Source organism: Boleophthalmus pectinirostris, unplaced genomic scaffold (genome assembly GCF_026225935.1).
Source record: "Boleophthalmus pectinirostris isolate CB_2022bp ecotype Guang Dong unplaced genomic scaffold, ASM2622593v1 HiC_scaffold_9, whole genome shotgun sequence".
Lineage (NCBI taxonomy): Eukaryota > Metazoa > Chordata > Actinopteri > Gobiiformes > Gobiidae > Boleophthalmus > Boleophthalmus pectinirostris.
This window is the reverse complement of record NW_026571541.1, coordinates 38,132,770-38,150,309: the sequence shown is the minus strand read 5'-3', so window position 1 is coordinate 38,150,309 and position 17,540 is coordinate 38,132,770. Positions and strand designations below refer to the sequence as shown.

General features: G+C 39.0%; 1 protein-coding gene across 2 annotated transcripts; it reads left to right on the top strand.

Moving 5' to 3' along the window:
• Positions 1-1,500: 1,500 nt before the first annotated feature.
• LOC110175773 (uncharacterized) lies at positions 1,501-17,540 on the top strand. Of its 2 annotated transcripts, none has more exons than XM_055148003.1 (7): positions 1,501-1,776; positions 2,115-2,147; positions 4,619-4,900; positions 8,608-8,817; positions 13,630-13,719; positions 16,554-16,602; positions 16,745-17,540. In XM_055148003.1, the coding sequence occupies exons 1-7, from the start codon at positions 1,536-1,538 to the stop codon at positions 16,761-16,763; spliced, it is 924 nt and encodes a 307-aa protein (XP_055003978.1). In that variant the 5' UTR covers positions 1,501-1,535; the 3' UTR covers positions 16,764-17,540. The 2 variants fall into 2 exon arrangements, with proteins under 2 accessions (XP_055003978.1, XP_020797645.2); XM_020941986.2 differs by having other exon boundaries at positions 4,607-4,900.

Sequence of the window (17,540 nt, the reverse complement as noted above, 5' to 3'; positions counted from 1 at the left end):
GTGTTTTATTATTGTGTGTATTGTGTGTAAGTGTTTTATTATTGTGTGTAAGTGTTTTTATTATTGTGTGTAATAGTGTTTTATTATTGTGTGTAAGTGTTTTATTATTGTGTGTAAGTGTTTTATTATTGTGTGTAAGTGTTTTATTATTGTGTGTAAGTGTTTTATTATTGTGTGTAAGTGTTTTATTATTGTGTGTAATAGTGTTTTATTATTGTGTGTAATAGTGTTTTATTATTGTGTGTAAGTGTTTTATTATTGTGTGTTAGTGTTTTATTATTGTGTGTAAGTGTTTTATTATTGTGTGTGTTTTATTATTGTGTTAAGTGTTTTATTATTGTGTGTAAGTGTTTTATTATTGTGTGTAAGTGTTTATTATTGTGTGTAAGTGTTTTATTATTGTGTGTAATAGTGTTTATTATTGTGTGTATTTTTATTATTGTGTGTAAGTGTTTTATTATTGTGTGTAAGTGTTTTATTATTGTGTGTAAGTGTTTTATTATTATTGTGTGTAATAGTGTTTTTATTGTGTGTAATAGTGTTTATTATTGTGTGTAAGTTTTATTATTGTGTGTAAGTGTTTTATTATTGTGTGTAAGTGTTTTATTATTGTGTGTAAGTGTTTTATTATTGTGTGTAAGTGTTTTATTATTGTGTGTAATAGTGTTTTATTATTGTGTGTAAGTGTTTTATTATTGTGTGTAATAGTGTTTTATTATTGTGTGTAATAGTGTTTTATTATTGTGTGTAATAGTGTTTTATTATTGTGTGTAAGTGTTTTATTATTGTGTGTAAGTGTTTTATTATTGTGTGTAAGTGTTTTATTATTGTGTGTAAGTGTTTTATTATTGTGTGTAAGTGTTTTATTATTGTGTGTAAGTGTTTTATTATTGTGTGTAAGTGTTTTATTATTGTGTGTTAAGTGTTTTATTATTGTGTGTAAGTGTTTTATTATTGTGTGTAAGTGTTTTATTATTGTGTGTAAGTGTTTTATTATTGTGTGTAAGTGTTTTATTATTGTGTGTAATAGTGTTTTATTATTGTGTGTAAGTGTTTTATTATTGTGTGTTAAGTTTATTATTGTGTGTAAGTGTTTTATTATTGTGTGTAAGTGTTTTATTATTGTGTGTAAGTGTTTTATTATTGTGTGTAAGTGTTTTATTATTGTGTGTAAGTGTTTTATTATTGTGTGTAAGTGTTTTATTATTGTGTGTAATAGTGTTTTATTATTGTGTGTAAGTGTTTTATTATTGTGTGTAAGTGTTTTATTATTGTGTGTAAGTGTTTTATTATTGTGTGTAAGTGTTTTATTATTGTGTGTAAGTGTTTTATTATTGTGTGTAAGTGTTTTATTATTGTGTGTAAGTGTTTTATTATTGTGTGTAAGTGTTTTATTATTGTGTGAACATTAAAGGCGTCATTTCACTTCACAGGGCAAAGTGCTGTTTCCTCTGTGCACGACGACACACTTTACATTTTCAGCGCCGTCATGTTAAAATGTTTCCCCCCTCAAGCGCAAAAGTCAAACTGCACCGATGTTTTTCAGTCAGTTTCAGTTTTGTCTCACACTCACACGTGTGTCTGTCATTTGTGACTCAGAACTTTTGTGGGTTTTTTGGTCAGTGAAGAATTACAAAGGAAATGTCAAGAAAATATCAAGTCACAAGGTAAAACGAGAAGACAAGAGAAGAACCAGAAGAACCAGAAAACCAGAAGAACCAGAAGAACCAGAAGAACCAGAGGAGCAGAGGATGAAGGCAGCACTTTGTTTTCCATGTGAGTAATAATAATGATTTTATTGATAAATGATGGGAGGTTTGTGGTGGTTTGTGTTGCTTCAGGAGCAGTACACATCACACACACTAAAAACATCCAATAAACAGAAATAAAAAGTCGTTCACAAATTCAACTTTCATATTTTTATAACAAAAATAATCTACATTAATTTTATTAAACAAATACAAGGATCTGATTGGTTGATAAAAGTGTGTTTTAAAAATGTGATTAGACAGAATTCACATTACACCAGCGATTACACACAAGAATGAATTTAATATTCATTTGAATTTAATTTGAATCTTGTATTTACGTGAGTTGTTGTGTTTGTGCTGCAGTGCTGCTGTCTCTGCTCGGCTCACTGGACTCAGGTAAACTCACATTAAACCTGTTTGCAGCTTTATGCACAATTATCTCACAGAATAGAAGAGAATAGAATATAACATGATAGAATATATGATATAATATAATATTTCTATATTTAGTTTTGAGTGGGACATTGTTCATTAATGTGTAAATATAAACGTGTGTGTTTGAGTGAGACGTTCTGTCTGTGACACAATCTAAAAGTTCAACTTTCATGTAAAAGTCAATTTGTTAAAATACAACAAACATTCAAATCATAAAAAGTTTCATATATGAAACAAAAATACATGTACATCGTGCTCACATTTTTGTGATTTAATGAGAAACTTTGGCATTTTTTTTAAAAAGGCTGAGATGGTGAAACCTCTGCCCGAGGAGCTGAAACCCAGACTGTTACACTAAATATAATATCACATTTTATATATATATATATATATATATATATATATATATATTATATATATATATATATATATTATATATATATATATATATATATATATATATTATATTTATTATATTTATTTATATATTTATTTAATATAAAATTTTAAAAATGTATGTATGCATGTATATATAGAGAGAGGGAGATATACGTTCTTTTACAGTGGAACATATCTATATTTCTTACTTGCTCAAAATAAATACAAAAATCAAATCAACCAATAATATAATAAATATAATACATATACTATACTCTAATATAATATAATATTCTATAATATAATATAATATACTATAATATAATATAGTGTCAGTGTTGATTTGTGAATGTGTGTGGTTGATTTCTTTTCAGCGTTTCTTCTGGTGATGTGATTTTGTGCTTTTAAATGTGATTCTGTGTTTTTAAATGTGATTCTGTGTTTTTAAATGTGATTCTGTGTTTTTAAATGTGATTCTGTGTTTTTAAATGTGATTTAAATGTGATTCTGTGTTTTTAATGTGATTTTAAATGTGATTCTGTGTTTTTAAATGTGATTCTGTGTTTTTAAATGTGATTCTGTGTTTTTAAATGTGCTTCTGTGTTTTTAAATGTGATTCTGTGTTTTTAAATGTGAGCTACAAACTCTACACGGAGCAGAATTGTAGACTTTTATATTTGTTTTTAAAGTGCAGCAGTTTTTTCACGTTTTAGTTTAGTTTTTGGAGATTTTACACAAGAAAATGACAAGAATTTACGGCCATTTCTGCATTTTTATAATATTTTCACTCACTCTGTGTTACTCTGTATGATCTTTATAAAATCTAATCTCATGGAACAATCTCCACACATTTCAGATGATGTTTCTATGACACGTTTGTGCCCAGTAGTGTATATTATATTATATTATATTATATTATATATATAACATAACATAACATATAATTATATATCATATCATATTATATCATATATCTACTAGTAGTGACTCGGTGGGACACAAATGAACAACTGTTTCATTTTAAATTGTTTGTTTGACAACTACAGATTTTTAAACTTGTATCACTGTAAAAAAAAAAAAAAAAAGGGAAATGTGAATCTTGAGCTGTGGGGCCGAGACGGTCAGATGGATAATAATAATAATATACACGAGAGGCTCCATCTCTTGGTTTATTTGGTTAAATCCCCACTAAATATACAGGGTAAATATGAATTTAAAGTTTAAAATATGAATTTTATAAATTGGTTTAAAAAAGAAAAGAAATCCGGGTAAATTAAAACCGTTTCCAGAAGTAGAAACAGTGTTAAAGTTCAGATGTGTACAGTCTGTGGCAGGTGACTCTGTGCTCCTCGTCTTCACTTTGCTCCGTTGACGTTTGTCCTGTTAAACTGAGTGTGAACTGTGTCTGTGTTTAAAGAAAACACCCGGGGGGTTTGTGTGTTTCTGTTTTGGTGGAGAGCGTTCACATAAAACTAATCAAAGTGGCACATCAGAACAGAGAGATTTTGCAGAGCACAGAGAGCACAGAGAGCACAGAGAGCACAGGAAGAGACGCTGAGCTGTAAAAGTCAATCCCTCTGTCTATGTCATCACAGGAAAACTTCACCCAAAGTCTTTTAATCATCACATAATGACTATTAAAGGTGCACTGCGTAACATTTCTAGAGGAGGGTCCATCACCTGCTTGTCTTGAGCGATATGCAGATTTTTAGTGAAAGGTGAATGATGTGGCTGTGGAAGAAAGAAACATGAGCTGCTTCACGTTGAGCTCGACGTCAGTGAGTCGATGGTGACACTTTGGTGACAGTAAAGCGATGAACTGACTCAAAGCAAAAAGACAAATGTTGAAAATGTTCTTGAAGACGTGGACACCTGCGGTTTATAGACAAGTGCAGCCTGTATATGCACATTTCTTTTTTTCTTTTAAAAAGTAGTTGATGCAGCTTATATTCAGGTTCGCTCAGTAGTCCAGAAAATACGGTAATGATGTTAAAAATGTTTTAGTTGTGAGAGTCGTGTCTAACCTCTGTCCTCTCCTCCAGAGTCTCCTCCAGTGTCTCTGAAGCTGGAGCCGGACCAGTGCATCTTTGAGGAGAGGAGCACTGTGAATCTGAGCTGTGAGGAGTCTGGTCCCAGGTCTGGACTCTGGTCTGGACTCTGGTCTGTGCTCAGAAACACCACAAGAGAAAACCAGACTGTCTGTGGAGATGTTTGGGGCAGGTGGAATGGGTCAGCGTGTCGTGTCTCTGCAGTGGCAGCAGAACCGGACAGTGGTGTTTACTGGTGTGAGTCTGCAGACGGACTTTCCTCTCAGCCCGTGAACATCACTGTCACAGGTAAAGACCAGCGCCACCTGTAGGTCACAGCTGTAATAATAGACTAACAATAATATTAATAATAATGTGTTTATATCTAAAATCCATGTATCATTCATTCATTCGTTTTTCAATATAAAACCAAAAATAAGAAGAAAAAAACAACAGTTTTCTTCATTATTTGTCTCCAAAACCAAAATGAAAAAACAGATAGTGATTAGTTTTTTCAGTTTTCAATTTTGTGTTTAAATGAAAAAAGGAAAAAACAGAAAACGACCGTTTCCCGTTTACGTGACTTCAGTGACTGTGATGCCAAACTGAACCAGGACTGATCCAGGTCCGGGACCAGACCGGGACCAAAGCAGTACTGAGACGGAGACCAGACCGAGACCAGAACCAGGAACAAACCGAGACCGAGACCGGAACCGGGACCAGACGAGACCGACCAGACTGAGACTGAGACCAGGACTGAGACCAGGGACCAGACTGAGACTCAGACCAGACCAGACCGGGACCGAGACCAGACTGAGACCAGACCGAGACCAAGACCGGAACCAGGACCAGACCGAGACAGAGACCAGACCGGACCAGACCAAGACCAGACCGGGACCGAGACCGGACCAGACTGAGACTGAGACCGAGACCAGAACCGGGACCAGACCGAGACCGGAACCAGACCGCGACCAGAGCAGACTCTGAGCTTTGACTCTGAGCCTCAGCTTTGAGCTCCTGCCCTGCCGCAGGCTCTGAGCCTAAGGTCTCAGTCCCGGACCTGGTTCAGTCCTGGTTCAGTCCTGGTTCAGTCCTGGTTCAGTCCGTATGCAGTGCAAAAGTCCAACATCGCAGTCACTGAAGTCACGTAAACAGGAAACGGACGATATCTGTGTAAACACAAAATTGAAAACTGAAAAACAAATCATTAACTGTTTTTTTTTTTTTCATTTTGGTTTTGGAGACAAATAATGAAGAAAACTTTTTTCTTTTTCTTATTTTTGGTTTTATATTGAAAAACAAATGAACGAATGACACACAGATTATCTAAGACCCTGAGCATTTTTCTGCATTTTTCTCAAACACGTCTGTAATAACCACAGACTCTGCACAGTTTGCACCAGCAGCAGCTCGTGTCTGTGGTCAGTATTAGTTTCAGTGACATTTTGGGGGGGGGGGGCTGATAAAAAAAGAACAAAAACAGGAAGTGTGTGTCAACACTAAAACTCCAATAATACAAAGACAGTGAGCATTTTCCTGACACTTTAAACCTTCATTTTCAAGATTCATTATTTTTATTTGGCTCTAATAATCAGTGTAATGAGCAATTTACTAGATATTTCTCCCAACAAATAACTAAGTTTTTAACTTTTTTTTTTTTTTAAGGGCACATTCACACTTGGTCTTTTGAATTGTGCCATGCTCAAGCTCGATCTGTGTGGGTTCTATGTTCTGCACTCACACCTGCAGAACCGAACCGGGCCACGGCCGCAGACGTCGTCACACGTGCTGTTTGTGTACGTGTGCAGCACAGTGACGCTTTAGCCGAGAAATAAGTCCAGCAGCAGAAACATCCAGGGCCGTGGGAAGATGATTTGGGTTCAGGGGCTGATGAGAAGTGACTCGATAAATAAAAGACAGATGTAGTGCACAATACAAACAGCACACTATTCACTTCATGTTTACTTCATGTAGGTCTAAACACACACTGTGCTGTACACACATGATGCCCTGGACACACACACAGAATAATCACTTCAAATGCCACTTGTTTCAGTTCAAATGTTTGACTTCCTCTTAAAGTCGGGGCTTTTGGTAAATGAGTCGACTTCCCCAAAAACATCTCCACGTAACGAGCGTCAACACAAACCTGCAGTGTCTTTACTCTCAGAAGCAGAAACGCACAATCATCTCACTCTGACCTGAACCCAAGAACAACATCGAGCTCACAGCTGAAAACAAACGTCTTAAACAGTCGCCTCAAACATCATCACAGCAAACACAGCTGTGAGGTGAAGTGTAGATCTGCAGCACTCACAGACACACTGATGCTCCGGCGACATGGATATAAACTAGAGCCCGACCCATATATCGGTTGGCCGATATTATCGGCCGATATGGGCACCTGGAGGCATATCGGCTATCGGCCGATATTTCACGTGGTCATGTGATACGTCGTTATAAATCTTAGTCTCTCTACATTCTGTTCATTTAATCCAATTTACAGACAGATAAATGTCCAAATATGTGGCTCCACATCAGTGTTTATCTGCGGAGTCATTTGTCTGTGTCGTACTGTCCCTGAACACACCACAGAGTCACGTGTGTTTGTTTACACTCACACACACAGATCCAAACATTGAGATTATTTTCTTTTTACGGACAATCAGTTTGAGTCTGGATTAAAAGGACATTTATTAGTTCAGACTTGTGATGTGGGAGGAGCCTGTGTGACGCTGAGTGTTAGAAATCAACTTTTTGGTTCTTTGTTATGGATGATCTGTTGTGTCTCTCACACATAAACAGGCTGTTTTCTATTGGTCTATTGTAAAGTGATTTTATTGTCTGTATATTTGTTCCTGCATTGATGTAAATGAGCTGTGAACAGACGTGTGAATTATGACATTTACGCATATAATTAATTACCGCGGCGCGCACGTATTTACGGCTAAAGGCTAATAGCGCTAGTTTCTTTACTGGTTATGGGGTCCGTCGTGAATGAAAATCCGACTCTTAGAAGCGAACGACGGGAGCCTGATCCTTACTGGGAGCCGTGTTTTCTCTTTTCTCTCACTTTTTTTCTCTTCACACCGCGTGCAGATTCGTAGTTTGTAGTTCGTAGTTTCATATCGGCCACAGCAAAATCCATATCGGTCGGGCTCTAATATAAACTGTCATGTGCACATAATGTGTCTGCAGTGTCGTGTGTTGGTAACATTAACGCCATCGTACTTTAAAACGTAATACTGTTAGAAACTGTTTTTCTTTTAATGTCGTTATTCCCGTCACTGTTGATAATAAATACCTTGTACGAATTTGTCCATGTTTGCATCGTGGCTGCTCGCTGAATACATGCATCACGAATCTCGTACTTCCGGTCATGGCACAATTCACACTGGGAAAGATTTTCAAAAAAAGTGATCATCAAACCTCCATGTTTGTTTTCCCAGTGGGACGTGTCGATTGACAAAGTCGATCTTTTCAAGTCTTTTGAACCATTTCACTTTTGTTTCTGGTTCTGATATTGTCATATTTTAGTTTTGGGATTCAGACATGACACATGTATTCCCTCTGTATCCAACCAGGAAGTGACATTATAAACTTCACCCAGAACTCAAAACATTTTAATGTTTTAATGAAACTCATATTTTCAACTGTCATTTGCACTTTAACACTTTTTTTTTTAACTTATAAACATAATACAGTACAATAATAAAAATAAGAGAAATTGGGTTAAAATTATATTTAGTCTGGACAGTGTGTCATTTATTTTGATGTATGTAAATATTTGTAAAGTTTTGTGATCGATGTTCATGAGGAACCACATCATTTTTGGTTAATGTAAGTTTTTCTTTTCCCTCCTTTTCGAGAAAAGTGCTTATTGTACAATGTTAGATTATTGTTTCTCTCTCGGCACAATCTCGAAATGAAAACAAAATCAACACAAGAAGTTTTATAAAAACTGTCTAAAAATCGAATTCAGTTCGGTGAAGATTTAATGTTGTGTTTTGTTTCAGAGCATCTGAAGCCGAACGTCTCCACAGCCTGTCCTACTCCTACTCCTCCTCCTCCTCCTCCTCCTCCTCCTCTCTCCACCTCCGCCCCAGCCCCTCGTCCGGCTCTGCCCCCCTGGCTGTGGCTCGTCGTGGGCTCGGTCGTCGGGGTGCTCCTGGGTCTGCTCCTGGTTTTCCTGGGTCTCGTGATTCTTCGGAGCAGATGGAGAACAGGTCTGACCTCCTCTGATCTTTGTTATGTTTGTATTGATGCAAAATCTGACCTCTGCCAGCCCCTGCCAGCCCCTGCCAGCCCCTGCCAGCCCCTGTCAGCCCCTGCCAGCCCCTGTCCAGCCCCTGCCAGCCCCTGCCAGCCCCTGCCAGCCCCTGTCAGCCCCTGCCAGGGAATCATGAGCAGTCTGGAATCACATTCCTCACTGTGGGAAAAATTCTTTATGGTGATTTTTTTCGCTGCAGTTCCAGTGAGTGGCCACTAGTCCAACTGCAGGCGGCTCTAACATCAGCATCATGCTCCAGTTATTTTAATTTTAATCGATCTTTAGGTTCCGTCGCTTTATTCGTACCCATAGGTAAATTTGTTTTGCAGATTTTGAGATTTGATTCCTCCACACTCTGCACAAGAAACACATAAAAACACAATGACAATAAAGAGTTCCAAAGCTCCAGAGTGGAACGGTTGTGTTCCATAAATAATTCATTCATCAAGCTTGGCTAAAAATCACAATAAATATTTAATTCACGGGGTTTTCCAAAAAATCTGACATCATTTCACAAGCAATAATTTTGGTGATTCTTGTTGAAATAACCTCAAATTTTCACAGAATGTACAGAAACAGATCAAGATTTTGTATTTAATGTTTTATTTTTGTTCTGTTTTCAGGTTGAGTCGTTCACTCCCAAAGAAAAGTCATTTTACGTTTTGGAATCTGCTGCAGACTCACCCAAGACTGAGCAGCTTCAACGCAAAATCTGGAAAAACTTCACCCACTGGCAAATAATTTGGACTTGGTGCCAAAAATGTAAAAAGTTTGGTGGTTTATGCAGGACTAAAGGATCTGGACCAACACCAACATCAGAAGAAAAACCAAGAGCAGGTTCATGAAAAACTCTTGCGAAGCTCCAAGAGTCTGTAAAGAAAACAAGTTTGGAAACTCAGATTCGTTGACTGACAGTTCGGCGTCACCACATCCTTTAATCCTGCATAATCAGACAAACTCTGCACATTTTTGGTATCAAGTCCAAATTTGTTTCCAGTGGGTGAAGTTTTTCCCGATTTTTCGTTGAAGCTGCTCAGTCTTGGGTGAGTCTGCAGCAGATTCAAGACACAAAACGACTTCTGTTTGAGAGTGAACGGCTCAACCTGAAAACACAACAAAAATAAAACATGACATAAAATCTTCATCTGTTTCTAAAGATTCTGTGAAAATTTGAGGTTATTTCAAGAATCACCAAAATTATTGCTTTACAAAATGATGTCAGATTTTTTGGGTCACCCTGTAAATACAAAACACAATGTTCCAAGACAGAGTTCTAAAATCGACAGATAAATAGATGAATATTTATTCATTAATACAATAGACCTACGTCAGAGTATCAGTGTTTTCAGGCGTCCACACGGTGCCGGATCAGATCTGTACGAACATGAATTCGTGGGAGCTGGAGGCATCAGATCGTTCCGTCTCTGGAGCCGTTTTCAATCAGATTAGTGTGAAAAAAACACTGCATCCACAACAAAAAGAACTCAGATATGAAATAATGTGAACGGAGCCTTAGACCAGAGGGAGGTCAGTGCTCAGTGGTGAACCATAGACCTGGACCCTGGGCCTTCACTAGGACCTGGCTATTGTGATTTTTTATTTTTTTTTTTTTTGGAGGGGGGCACATGGGCCCAAATTATAAATATATGTATATATATGTTGTGTATATATATAGGCTCTATAGTATTATAACGAACGCCAGAAACAGACAGACATTTTGGTCACTATATGGATCACAACACACAACTAAGAGCAAAGATGACGCAACCTGATCCACCGCTCACAAACGGCCCCAGCAACATCAGCAAAACTGCAATAAGAGGTTCTGATCACAACCTGAACACACGACATCAGCGCCGCTGCTACAGCGGAACAACCGGAGCAGCTCCAACGCACCACCAGCTCATTTATACAATATTTAACTATTAACACTATAACACTATTTAACTATAACACTATAACACTATTTAACTATAACACTATTTAACTATAACACAATTTAACTATAACACTATTTAGTCCAGTCTGGTCCGAGACACAAGGTCCAGGAGCCGAGTGCACGAGCTGGTTGTAAAACTCTTAATCTCACTTCCCACTTAAATCTAAAAGTTTGGGCCGGTCCATATTAACACCAGGACTCCAGGTGGACTTAAGCCCTCTGCGCTACATCCACTCCACTTTTACACCCAGAAACGAGCGGGCAGAGGCGGACAGAGCAGCGAGTGACTGTCCCAGCCCCGGCAGCGCCTGCCCCGGGTCCCAGCGGTGACAGCGGGTGCTGCTCCCCTCGCTCTCTCCTCTGTGAAGTCTCTATCCGCCATTATCCAGTGTGTGAATCAAAATAAGAGCTGCAGGATTCCACCGCAGCCAAATGCTTCATTTCAGTTTAATGCTTCTTTTCTTGATTGGCAGAAGGGTCCCGGACGACAAGACATATTACTCCCTAAAACTGTTCCTCGAAGGCAGTTTGACTTGAAGTTGAACTCGTCATAACTCCTGTAGCACACAGCTCTGTTGTCATCTGCTCATGAGCCTGTAGCAGTGACACGCGTCAGTGCAGAGTCGAGGCTGAGCGAGCAGAGCATCACTCAGTTTTATTTACTATCACAGGGGATTTGTAAAGGCCCAGAAGATGACGTGATTCGATCCCGCCTGTAACTTGATGAAATATGATTGGCTAAGACAACTGCCAATCTCAAAACTTATACACACATTGACTTGTATTGACACGGGCCTTCGCTACAGGAAGGAGAAGGTCCTGCAGGTGTTTCTTTAGTTCAGTGTCTGCAGGGGGAGTCACTGATTTACTTCATCGGGTCATTGGCTCGTTGACTCTCGTTCTGACATAAATCCGTGTTTGCAAATGACCATAAATTAAAAAAAAACACAGAGACAGAAGTTCCTCAGATCATGACACGAGAATCCACAAAGTTTCTCGCTCTTCTCACTATTTTATTTACACCAAACATCCAAACCCGACTGTGTCCCGGTTTAGAGTTTAGAAAATCTGGTCCCTAGTTTAAGCTTTTCGTCTTTCTGACCTTGTCGGTTGAAGATTTGGTGATGGGGCAGATTTATGAAGCTGCTGGAGAATGAGACACACATTTACACACATTTTGTCACAGAAAATTATTAACAGGAAGTTCCACAAACCTGACGGGGGCTGTTGTGAAAAGGTTCTGTGGTTTGTGAACAGATGAGCAGTTGTGGTTTAAAAAGAATGGCACAGTTTGAGTCAGATCTGTTCACACTCACAAGCTTCAGAAATAAATGTGTTTAAGTGAAATATGAGTTAAAAAACTGCAGCAAACAGACGAGGGCCGAGAAACACAGAGGAGCTGATCCGAGTGTGAGATTTATTTATTTTTTAGTGTTTTTATCCACATAAACTTCAAACAACATAAATTGTCAAACTCCATTTAACTTAAATGAAGGTGAAGTTTGACCTTTGAACTGTTTCTGGAGTAAAATAATGAAAATAAAGTCAAAATAAAGAGCAGGACTGATGCATATTCTGGATTTGAGTCAAACAGGGAAATGAAGAGACCCAAAACAAAAAGACTTTACTCATCACCACGGCGACCAGCGCTCTGTCGTCACTGCAGTGAAAAACACACAAAACCCTTTATAATCCTGTTTCTATTATTATTTTTATTTTCCTGCACCAGTTCCACGGGAAACCAAAGTGTGACCGGTGAAGGTCCAAACCGTTTAAGTGAATCATGATGATCATCGACACGTGTGGATTTAACACCAAATAAAAACAAGGTCAACAAACATGGATCAAACCATCGACACCAGAGAGAGTTTGGACTCAGACAAATATTTATTTATCTGCACCGAGCTCTGATACCACATCTGTGTGGAGAAACATCTGTGTGGACATCTGTGTGGAGAAACATCTGTGTGGAGAAACATCTGTGTGGAGAAACATCTGCTGTGGAGAAACATCTGTGTGGAGAAACATCTGTGTGGAGAAACATCTGTGTGGAGAAACATCTGTGTGGAGAAACATCTGTGTGGAGAAACATCTGTGTGGAGAAACATCTGTGTGGAGAAGGCGGCAGCGACGCCCAATCCAAAGACTGAACACAGAGACACTAAATATGTACAATCTTCTGTCTCGATTTCTCCTCCATGTTCCACACACGTTTTCCATCCATCCATGTTCTTCTTCTTCTCTGGGGTCGGGTCTCGGGGCATCAGTCTAAGCAGCGACTCCCAGACTTCCTTCAGCCTGGACACTTCCTCCAGCTCCTCTGGGGGACCTGAGGTGTTCCCAGTCCAGAGACATCGTCCCTCCAGTGTGTCCTGGGTCTCCTCCTCCTCCCAGTGGGACATGAACACCTCCTGAGGGACACGTCCAGGAGACGTCAGAACAGACGTCCTCCCCTCAGACGCTCCTCTCCACGTGGAGGAGCAGCGGCTCTACGCAGAGCTCCTCCTGTGTGACTGAGCTCCTCACACACGTTTCCTGTCTTTGTTTTTTTCCGTGTGTGACCTGGATGAACCTGCTCACGTCAACTGTGTCGTCATGTTTTACTTAGAAAAAAGTTTTACTTTGTTTCCGTTGGGAACCAACGTTTCGGTTCCTGAACGCTCAGATTTTCAGTGTGAACACGTCCGTCAGTTTGAGGTCAGGTTCTTTGGGCCTGAGAACAAAACAGAGACGTGATGTTTGAGTAAAAATGTATTGAACTTTACTTTTGACTGAACCTGCATGTATGTGTGTGATTTAAACTGTGTCGCATCCTGTTTTTATCCACAGAAGAAGAGCAGCGCGTCCACCCAGACGAGGTCATGTACAGCGAGCTCCACATGTCACATGATCACAGACCACCAATCAAACAAGTCCAAGGTAAACTGTTTAGACCTGGTTTAGACCTGGTTTAGTCCTGGTTTAGTCCTGGTTTAGACCTGGTTTAGACTTGGTTTAGACCTGGTTTAGACCTGGTTTAGACCTGGTTTAGACCTGGTTTGTCCTGGTTAGACTTGGTTTAGACCTGGTTTAGACCTGGTTTAGACCTGGTTTAGGTTTAGACCTGGTTTAGACCTGGTTTAGACCTGGTTTAGACCTGGTTTAGGTTTAGACCTGTTTAGACCTGGTTTAGGTTTAGACCTGGTTTAGACCTGGTTTAGACCTGGTTTACTTGGTTTAGACCTGGTTTAGACCTGGTTTAGACCTGGTTTAGACCTGGTTTAGACCTGGTTTAGACCTGGTTTAGGTTTAGACCTGGTTTAGACCTGGTTTAGACCTGGTTTAGTCCTGGTTTAGTCCTGGTTTAGACCTGGTTTAGACCTGGTTTAGACCTGGTTTAACCTGGTTTAGACCTGGTTTAGACCTGGTTTAGTCCTGGTTTAGACCTGGTTTAGACCTGGTTTAGACCTGGTTTAGACCTGGTTTAGACCTGGTTTAGACCTGGTTTAGACCTGGTTTAGACCTGGTTTAGACCTGGTTTAGACCTGGTTTAGACCTGGTTTAGTCCTGGTTTAGACCTGGTTTAGACCTGGTTTAGACCTGGTTTGGACCTTGGTTTAGACCTGGTTTAGACCTGGTTTAGACCTGGTTTAGTCCTGGTTTAGACCTGGTTTAGACCTGGTTTAGACTGGTTTACCTGGTTTAGACCTGGTTTAGACCTGGTTTTGGTTTAGACCTGGTTTAGACCTGGTTTAGACCTGGTTTAGACCTGGTTTTCCTGGTTTAGACCTGGTTTAGACCTGGTTTAGACCTGGTTTAGACCTGGTTTAGACCTGTTTAGACCTGGTTTAGACCTGGTTTAGACCTGGTTTAGACCTGGTTTAGACCTGGTTTAGACCTGGTTTAGACCTGGTTTAGACCTGGTTTAGACCTGGTTTAGACCTGGTTTAGACCTGGTTTAGACCTGGTTTAGTCCTGGTTTAGACCTGGTTTAGACCTTTAGACCTGGTTTAGACCTGGTTTAGACCTGGTTTAGACCTGGTTTAGACCTGGTTTAGACCTGGTTTAGACCTGGTTTAGACCTGGTTTAGACCTGGTTTAGGTTTAGACCTGGTTTAGACCTGGTTTAGACCTGGTTTAGACCTGGTTTAGACCTGGTTTAGACCTGGTTTACACCTGTGAGTGGGACTTTTTTTAGTACTGAACCTGTGAAAAATGCTAATCTAGTTTTGATTCTACTTTTAATTTCAATTCTTTGAAATAAAAGCCTTGTTGTTCTTCTCGGATGTGAGGACGAGCGTCAGGTTCTGCCCGCTGACGGTGGCCGTGGTCATCGAGGTCTGAGAACAGAAGCAGCTCTGGCGTGTGGTCAGACGGGTGGAAAATAAGACGCATTTTTATTTTCCACTGAAAACCACAATCTGAAAAACAGGAAATAATAATAAGGCCAGTGTGAATCTTGTATCTGTGTTAAATATTGTTTAGACTCTGAACTTTAGAGAGCGAAAAACACAGGAAGTAACACTGACATCAAACTAAAGCTAACGGAGCACTACAGCTCACACAACTGATGGGACCTGTCGCCTGAGTCGTGTTTTGTTTCATTGTGTTTCATGTTTATCACACAAATCTGCACATTTATCACGAGTTCTTCTCTCAAACACTCTGTTCCACCTTGTGATGTCATCATGTGGTAATACAGGAAGAGCTCCACCGTGTTTTTAACCTCCACACACCTTCACAAGAATCATTTGGATGATGTAATTTTACATCATCCAAATTATCCAGTAAATCATTATTGATTTGGTGAAATTAATAATTAGATCAGATTATTAAGTATTAATTAATGATGTGGAGAAGGTGTTCGACCGTGTTCCTCGTGTGTCCTGTGGGGGGCGCTCCGGGAGTCTGGGGTCCGGTCCCTTTATGACCGGAGCAGGAGCTGTGTTTATTGCCGCAGTGAGTCAGACCTGTTCCCGGTGCATGTTGGACTCCGCCAGGGCCGCACCTGTCACCAGTTCTGTTCATTGTTTTTATGGACAGAGTTTCTCGGTGCAGTCAGGGGCCTCCCCTCACCTCTGCTCATGAACTCTGGGTCATGACTGAAATGACGAGATCAACGATACGATGAGTTTCCTCCGCAGGGCGTCTGGGCCTCTCCCTTAGAGACAGAGTGAGGAGCTCAGTCACACGGGAGGAGCTCGGAGTAGAGCCGCTGCTCCTCCACGTGGAGAGGAGCGTCTGAGGGGAGGACGTCTGTTCTGACGTCTCCTGGACGTGTCCCTCAGGAGGTGTTCATGTCCCACTGGGAGGAGGCCCCAGGAGACCCAGGACACACAGGAGGGACCATGTCTCTGGACTGGGAACAACTCTGTGTCCCTCGGAGAATAATAATGAATATAATAATAATAATAATAATAATAATAATAATAATAATAATAATAATAATAATAATAATAATAATAATAATAATAATAATAATAATAATAATAATAATAATAATAATAATAATAATAATAATAATAATAATAATAATAATAATAATAATGAATATAATAATAATAATAATAATAATAATAATATGAATAATAATAATATAATAATAATAATATAATAATAATAATAATAATAATAATAATAATAATAATAATAATAATAATAATAATAATAATAATAATGAATATAATAATAATAATAATAATAATAATAATAATATAATAATAATAATAATAATAATAATAATAATAATAATAATAAATAATATTGTGTTTCAGAGTCTGAGCTGAGTCCAATTTATTCCGCAGTGAAAACTCAAAGTGTGAGGTAAGACCAGGACTGAACCAGGACTGAACCAGGACTGAACCAGGACTGAACCAGGACTGAACCAGGACTGAACCAGAACTGAACCAGGACTGAACCAGGACTAAACCAGGACTGTTTTTGATGTTTTGTTTTTCTTTTACAGCCGTGTCCCTCCGTCTTAAACCTCTTCCGTTTGTCCTGAACTCGTGGGTTTCTTCTTCCTGTTCAGCGGCGCCATTTTGAGGACTTTTCCCCCACAGACTCGGTTTTACTGTGTGCACATGTAAATATGTTTGACGTCCTGTGTGTTTGTAATTTAAGTCGAATGTAAAACATTTATTTTGGTTTGTTCCTGTGAAACACCTTGTGATGTCATCATGTGGTGATACAGGAAGTGCTCCACTGTGTTTTTAAACTGCACACACCTTCACTAGAATCAACTGGATTATTTCATTTCAAATCTGGAACCGACAATCAAGGAAATTGTATATATAAACCAGGACTAAACTAAGACTAAACCAGGTCTAAACCAGGTCTAAACCAGGTCTAAAAACCAGGCCAAAACTAGGACTAAAACCAGGACTAAACCAGGACTAAACCAGGACTAAACCAGGTCTAAACCAGGTCTAAAAACCAGGCCAAAACTAGGACTAAAACCAGGACTAAACCAGGACTAAACCAGGACTAAACCAGGACTAAACCAGGTCTAAACCAGGTCTAAACCTGGACTATGACGGGACAAAGCAGGGACTGAACCAGGACTACATCAGGTATAAACCGGGACTAACCTAAGACTAAATCAGAACTAAACCAGGACTAAATCAGGACTTATAAACATCGAAATAAAAAACACAAATATAAAAACGTGACACGCAAATCAATAAAATAATTTGTATAAATAAACGTGTATTTGTAAATATATTTGAAATTAAATCCGCTGGTCTTTGTTTCTCTTTGGA